The 7,924-nt window shown below is 37.7% G+C and overlaps 1 protein-coding gene across 1 annotated transcript; it reads right to left on the reverse strand.

The window, feature by feature from the left end:
• Positions 1-2,937: 2,937 nt before the first annotated feature.
• Positions 2,938-4,864, reverse strand: LOC122074485 (probable xyloglucan endotransglucosylase/hydrolase protein 8). The gene is made up of 4 exons (XM_042639333.1): positions 4,281-4,864; positions 4,059-4,159; positions 3,761-3,963; positions 2,938-3,665 (listed from the first exon to the last, which is right to left on the reverse strand). Exons 1-4 carry the CDS (start codon positions 4,465-4,467, stop codon positions 3,257-3,259), a joined length of 900 nt encoding a protein of 299 aa, XP_042495267.1. The 5' UTR covers positions 4,468-4,864; the 3' UTR covers positions 2,938-3,256.
• Positions 4,865-7,924: the final 3,060 nt, after the last annotated feature.

The raw sequence follows: 7,924 nt of genomic DNA on the forward strand, positions 1-7,924 counted from the left end.
AAGTATGGGTAAAGACTTAAGTTTAGGAGAAGAAATGTCAAAAGGAAGTGATCCTACATCAAATGAAAATGAAGCAAGTCAAATAAGGAGAAGTAAGAAACAAAAGAAGTTTACTTACTCAGAAGATGATTAGTTTGTCTATCTTATAGACAAGGATCCTCTTACATATAAGAGGTAATAACATCTTAAGATGCGGTATTCTAGAAGGAAACTATAAAAAGTAAAATAGATTCTATTTTATCCAATCACACTTGGGAACTAGTTGATTTGCCACTTGGGTCTAAAGTGTTAGACACTAAGTGGATATTTTGAAAGAAATTAAAACCGGATGGATCACTTGATAAGTTTAAAGCTAGACTTGTTGTTAAAGATTTTAGACAAAAGAAAAATATAGATTATTTTGACACTTTTTCTCCAGTTGCTAGAATTACTACAATACGAGTAATGATAGCAATGACTTTTATCTATAATTTGGTAATACATCAAATGGATGTGAAGACAGTATTTTTAAATGGGGATTTAGAAGAAGAAATATACATTAAACAACTTGAAAGGTATACAGTATCTGGAAAGGAACAAATAGTTTATAAACTTGTAAAATCACTATATAGACTGAAACAAGCATCAAAATAATGGTATGCTAAACTTGATGTGATATTAATATCAAATGACTTTGTTGTAAATGATGCTAAAAGATGTTTATATAGTAAATTTTATCAAGGTAAAAGTGTATTTATACTTATTTATGTGGATGACATGTTAATCATGTGTACAAATTTAGATATTGTTATGTAAACTAAAATCTATTGATGTCCAATTTTGATACAAAAGATTTGGTTGAGGCTGATGTTATTCTTGGTATCAAGATAATCATGAAAGAAATTGAGATAATCTTATCTCAAGCACATTATGTGAAAAGTATGCTTAAAAAGTATAACTATTTTGATTCACCAAAGATCAAGACACCTTTAGAGGTGTGATGCCATTTACAAAGTATTTAGGTGAACCAATAAATCAAAAGAAATACTCACGAGTTATTAGTTCTATTTCATATTTGATGAATTGTATTAGGCCAGATATAACATTAGCAATTAGAAAGTTGAGTCAACACACTCACAATCCAAGTAAAGAGCATTGGTATGCCCTAGACAGACTAATGAGATATCTAAAGGGTACTATAAATTATGATCTTTATTACAGTGGTAATCTTACTATTTTGGAAGGCTATTGTGATGCTAATTGGATATCAGATACAAATAAATCCTTAGCAACTAGTAGATACGTGTTCACACTAGTGGTGGAGCGGTTGTATGAAAATCAGTTAAACAACCCTGTGATATAGGATCCACCATGGAAGCAGAATTTATTGCTTTAAAAAAGTTTGAAACTAAAGCCAAGTGGCTCAGAAATCTAGTGGCAGATTTTCTATTGTGGTCAAAATCGGTGCTTCTATATTACTTCATTATGATAGTCAGGCAACTATAGCTAAAGCAAAAAGTAGGGTATACAATGAAACAAGGAAACATATTTGTCTAAGATATAATCTAGTAAGGCAGTACATAAATGAAGAGATAATAACTATTGATTTTGTGAAATCAGAAAGCAATTTAGCCAATATGTTCACAAAACCAATGCCTACTAAGATTATACATGATTCATCTAAAGGAATGAACTTAAGGCCTGTGTCATAGGTCATGTGATGGATACATAACATATATGAAGAGGTTAAATCCTGAATTAGGTTCAAAGGGTACAAACGAAGTCACTGGATGACCTACTTAGTACTACTACTCAATTGCTCATTCTGGCTAGATGGTAAAGTAATACCACCACAAAAAAAAGATGATGAGTTATAAACTCTTAATTAAGTCGAATCTCACGAAGTGTGGAGGTGTGTTAACTGTAGTGTACAATATGGGCTGATCTAAATAGATGTAGGGGGTGTGGCCGCCAACCGATGAGAATTTTAAAGGTGAATTCTCTAAATATCCATGAGACCAATATAGGGGATAAGGCCGGTTAAAAAATGTCCAATATTATCATGTTAAAGGCTGTCTCGAATGTCGACTGGTAGCATATGGATGGTGACTTAGCTGGCTACACAGATGAAGAAAAATTTAAGAAGTCTGACTTCACCCGTACTCTGTAGCGTAATTCATCTGACCTAGTGTAGGTTCAAGTTCTGAAGACACCTATAAATTTGTAGGAATTTAAGTTTCAAACTATGGTCAAATTTCTCTTTTCAAATGGTCATTTTGAAATTTAGCATTTAGTCTTTTGTAACAAAATGTCTTCTTTTAAATTTCAACTTTCCCTCCTAAAAGTGCTTTTTCCATTTTGTCTTTAGCATTTGTGAAGTAGAAATGAGCTAAAACTTCTCACAAAGTTTAGTCCCACATTGATTAAAGAGGAAAGAAAACCTGGACATATATATAAGAATGTTTGTTAATGGTGCAAGCCCTTTGGAGAGGCACTCTCCCTTGTCATGTGTGTGTGGGGTTCCGAGTCGTGGCCCTAGCCAAGGTCAGGTGTGGGTGTGGGTGGTTCAAAGAACCTACTTTTTGCTACATGTAATTTTCTGACTTGGCTTCACACTTTTCCTTAAATGACACATACATATTAACGTATAATGTATATATGTATGTACATGCACCTGTACGTAGAATCATGTACCACTTTCCCATAAATGAATGTACCATTCCCATACAAAGAGACACTTGTATACGTATAGGTATTTGTACAGGTGTACCCATTCATATATAGAGGCCTACATTCAATATATACAAGTATTTTGCATGTATCGGGTACTGGAATATTGTGAAAGTTTTTTACTCTCTGTTTACAACAAGTGCTTCTGTTCTCTGTTACTGTTTTCACTTTGAATTTCTGAGTATTACCTACGAACATACTTGTGGGAATTACTTATTAGAGTGCACCTTAAGTAATTAGAGAGTTGTTTTATCTTGAAGGTGAGAACATAGGATCAACCCGGTTGCATACAATTGTACGGGGCATTCAAATACCCTAAGAAGAGTATACATACTATACAACTCAACTCTACAGACAATTTCTGCTACTATTCAAAAGGATTGCTTGAACAAGTAAATCATCTTTTACTTGTATTTATATTTTCATTAATATAATAGTTTGCCAAAGTCTTATATCTAGTGCGTGATTATTGTTTTGCTTACAAATGATCATCAATGGTGGTAGCTCTGTAACCTGTGGCAGGATTGAAAGATGAAGGAATTCAGATTCAGTCCCATGGACTCAAGCCACACTCCGATGGCAAAGTAGTGTACCTCTCAGCATCCTTACAGTAATCGTAGATAACAAGATTCCTGAGAACCCAAGCGTAATCCTCTTTCTGAGAGTCAGAGAGATGCCAGGCGTCGTATTGATCCCACCATTTCTGTGTGGTGGTGGAGACACAGGCAGGATATGGATCTTCCCATTGACAAGCGTCGACGCTGAAATCCTTATAAGTAGACACGAAAGGTGCCTTCTTCCAGTCCGTCTTCTCCAAACCACCTCTGGTCGCCCACTCATCGGCGTTCCAGATGCTTGAGAAGATGTACATGGGCTTCTCGTTAGGGAAGAACTCGTTTGGCTTGTCCGAATTTGAGTTCTTGTAAACCCTCATCGCTACTCTATCCACGAAGAACCTGTTGGGTCCTCATCAAACATTGAAATCAATTAAGAGATTTTCTATTTTTTATTCCCTCTAAAACAGAATTGGGAGTGGGGAATGGAAACTTACACGATCTGGTGGGTATTCCAGAGAATGGAATAGGAATGGAAGTCCTCTGTTGGATCGAACCAGAGGATGTGCCTCATCTCACGACCGCCAACCCCATCCTTGTACACGTTTGTCTGTATCAGGTAAGGTTCCCCTGTTCTATTCCCCAAGAACTCGAAATCTAGCTCGTCCCTCTTTGGCCCTGCTCCTGTATCTGAGCACATCTGCAATTCAATATTTCCAAGAACCCACTTCGTTCATCAATCATCACTCACCCACCATTACCAAAAAGTAGTCTTTTTAAATTCTAGTTACTTACATAGTAGGCAGTCACAACACCGGCAGAGTCGCCTGCAACCAGCTTGAGCTTCATACTGAACCACCCAAATCTGTATCTCTGCTTTGTTTGGAAACCACAACCTGTTTCCTCACACCCAAAAATCCAAACAAGATAATTAAAGAAAAATAAAAAGAAACCTGAAGATTTTTCATGAAATCCATGAGAGATGAGACCCAATTGCTCTGTTTTGTCTCCCTGTACCTGTGTCTTTGTCGAGGGAGAGGTACCAGACTTTCCCGTCTACTGAGGTCTTGAAATGATCTTCAGACCACATTATATCGAAGTTATCTAAAAACAAACTGGACCCGTCTGCTTCAAGTGTAGGACAGAAAGCCATGAGAGTCCCCATGGCGAGAAGGATGACCAAGAGAGAAAACCTTCCCCCCATTCCCCCTCTTCCTCTTGAATGGTTTTCACTTCTCAGCTGGATGGAGATGGATCAATGTGAGAGAATATGAACTCAAAGTTCCACTCGCAAGAGTAAAGACACGATTGGGTTAATGGGTAGTAGTAATGGTGAAGATTCTACACTGTTCTCTGTCTCTCTATTCCGATTGAGTTACTCAGAATGGAGTAGAACAGTGTTTCTGAAATGCGAGAGTGTGGACAGTGCCCCGATGTTCATGTTTATATAGGAGAGAACTCATTAACTTCATTAGTATCACAAGACTGGGCTATCCTATCTACCATTGTTTGTTGGTCATCTTACTAGCAACCGAGATAAATTGACTCCTCCGTGTATCTGTACTTGACTTCTCGGTCTACTATGTAGCCAATAGGTCCTTGAAGTTGAACCCAAAAATAACTAAATAAATAAATTGAATAGTCTCAGATTGAAAGATTTTGAAGGAGAACAAAGCCAGCCGGCCCAGCCCTATACCAGGTCCCATCAAGATAGTAGAGAACTATATTTAGCATCTAAGTTTTCTGTCGATTACAAATCTAATCTAGTTGAAATAAAGATTTTGGGCGTCTTCTCTTACTAATTAATAACGTTTTCTTGGTCCAGGTCTGATAAGGATATTTCAGAGATGGGCCTAATGTTGTTTTGAGATATAGAATAAAATTAAATTAATAAATAAGGAAATAAGAGGGGTAACTGGAGAAATAAGACAAAGAGATATGAGATGGCCAGATGGGAAATACACCCTTGGCCTGCCCTCAATTGGGCTTTAGCGGTGTACTGGGGTCCACATGTTGCATGTAAGAACGTGAGAGAATTCTGATTGGCCAATAAAAAAAATAATGATATGAAAAGTTATCGGGCTTGACAACTGGTTTTTGCAATTTTTGGGCCTCCTTTATTAATCATTCTATTAACTACTGTGGGCCTCTGGGCCCGGCTTTGATTGTTGCAAACTTTGTCTCGTATTCCCAACTCATGTTACGAATAAAAAATCTGCCCTTTTCCTTTTAAAAGTTTTTTTGATAAGACAATTTAGAGTGAAGGAAAAAAAATAAAAAAAAGAATAATTGTTTTCTATGGGGAGTGTACGCAAGGTATCAATGGAGGTAAGGATTTAAGGGATGGTATCAGGATCAATACCGATTCGATATCCAATTCTGATAAAATTGGATCAGTGGACATCGGTTAATTTTTTTATTTTTATTTCTTATAAAAGGACTTTTTTTACAATTATACCCCTGAATCAATCCAGATAATCGATTCGGATCAGTCAAGGATTGGGGATCGGTCTCAATCAATATCGATCCAATATGGCCGATACTAAATGGATACTTGAAACCATGATGAAGGTATCATTTTATATTTTATGGGGATGAATCGATCATATCACCATCTAGTGTCTGGATATAAAGTCCAAACTCACCCTCACAAAATCATTTTCGAAAAAGAAAAAAAAATTCATGATAAATTATTTTAATTTTCAATTAAAAGTAAAAGGCATAGAGTGCATAGAGTCATAGACATATTTAGGATTCTCACAACTGGATCAAAGCTCTTTAAATTCTTAAAAAAATGGGTCTAGATGGGTCCTTGATCAAGTTGTTAGAATACATAAGAAATATGAGATTCGGTTCTTTTTCAATTCTTAGTCGTTCAATTTTTGTTTAATTGTCTTTGTATCTGCGCAACACTTGTAGGTTTTTTAAATCTAATAATTATGAAAATTTAAAGAATTTGAGGGATGAAGATAGAATTTAAAATAAATCCAAAAAACTTTCACAATCTTTTGAATTATTATTGGTGTTTGGGGTTATTACCGACACTGATTAATTGGTTAGTTAATTGTGAGCATTACATGATTACGTCAGAGCTTAAGGATTCTTTTTGGATTTACTTGTTAATCCTAAGTGGAATGGTCGCTGATTAGGATAGCTCAAGGGGAGCATGTGGGTCCTGGATGACCTTAGTCATATACTCCTATTTAAAGCCACTACCTTTAATATCCATAATTGCCCCTTGACGCACTGGTTTTCCAAGAATGCAAGTGAAAAGATTCATGAAGCTTATATTTGGAAACTGGGAGGGGCAGTTATGTCAAAAAAAAAAAGACATGGACTTTAATGACAACTGGAAAAGTTTCTATTGGCTAAAGAAGGAAAATAGAAAATAAAAAAAGCTTTTATTGATAAAAGGTTTGTTTTACTGTGATGCCAGGCTTCTTCCATGTGTGACAGAGATGTACCACCTGGAATCACGTGCATAATGTCGGTGGTGCACTAGCAATCCAAAGGCAACGTCGGATGTGCACGAGTAGTGTCGCCTGCTCCAACCCATCTGCTAGGAGAAACCCTTCTCTTCTCCATCTTCTTGTTTTTCACTTTGATTTTTAGGGAAATTTACATCCATCTCCCCTGGTGTTTGCCTTTATTATATTATCCTTCCTCGAGTTTTGTTTATTACATTTAAATCTATCAAACTTAGCACCATGAGAATGATGTTAATTCTGAAATTGAAGGAACATGTGCTTAGTAGTAGGGGTGCAAGTTTGGCCCGAACCTGCCTTAATCCTGAATAAGTACTGACTCAAAAATTTTAGTCCCGAGGATCGATTCGACCCTAATTTGGCCTGCCTTAATCTTGAACAAGTACTGACTCAAAAATTAGTGGGTAAGGGTTGATGTGTTTGGCCTGCCCAGCCCACCCTGAACCCAGCCCTAATTTTTTTACCTTGACTTTTGGCTCTAGTTTTGGCCTGATCTGGTGTAGACACCCAATTTTTTCATCCTTATTCGGCTATGATGAACTACGGATTTTGGACACAACTTCTTACTTCCGATCGACAAAGATGATGATTGATTGAGGTAGTCCGACCCAGACATATTCTATACCCACCCAAAATGTAAAAAATTTTGTTCAAAAGAAAAGAAGGATCCAATTATGACGTTTCATGTACGAAGGAATTCAGTCCTAGGTGACCATATGGATGCATAGCACTCAGAATCATGATTCCAACGATATATGGTACGTAAAAATCAGACCATTGAATCTTCTGCAATCATTCCCAGAAATTATACCTTGAGCGTCTAAATCCTGCCCATGCGAGCCACCACGCCTTGCCTTGAATGTCCAAACCCCAGCCATGCGAGATCCCACGGCTTACCTTGAGCGACCAAACCCCGCCCATGCGAGCCCCCACGCCTTGCCTTGAGCACCCAAACCCCGCCCATCGAGTCCCCATGCCTTGCCCCGCACCCCTACCCATGCCCTGTGTACACTCGACCAAGAGCCGCGCGCAACCAACCAAGCTCCGCGCATACCCGACCAAGCCCCAGTGCCCTGTTGAAGCTTCAGTGCCCCTGTTTAAGCATCAGCAACCCTGTTTTAGCTTCAGCACCCCCGGCGAGGCCCCGACACTCCCACCGGTGATTGGAATCCCCAT

The sequence above is a fragment of the Macadamia integrifolia genome, chromosome 1, assembly GCF_013358625.1.
Source record: "Macadamia integrifolia cultivar HAES 741 chromosome 1, SCU_Mint_v3, whole genome shotgun sequence".
NCBI classification, from domain to species: Eukaryota; Viridiplantae; Streptophyta; class Magnoliopsida; order Proteales; family Proteaceae; genus Macadamia; species Macadamia integrifolia.

What these genes read in the sequence shown, in the direction of transcription:
- LOC122074485 (XM_042639333.1), bottom strand. Translation starts at nt 4,467, where the DNA reads ATGGGGGGAAGGTTTTCTCTCTTGGTCATCCTTCTCGCCATGGGGACT. An exon ending in CTCCCTCGACAAAGACACAG is followed by an intron (nt 4,160 to 4,280) that starts GTACAGGGAGAC and finishes GTGAGGAAACAG; the next exon opens with GTTGTGGTTTCCAAACAAAG. An exon ending in GTGTTGTGACTGCCTACTAT is followed by an intron (nt 3,964 to 4,058) that starts GTAAGTAACTAG and finishes ATTGAATTGCAG; the next exon opens with ATGTGCTCAGATACAGGAGC.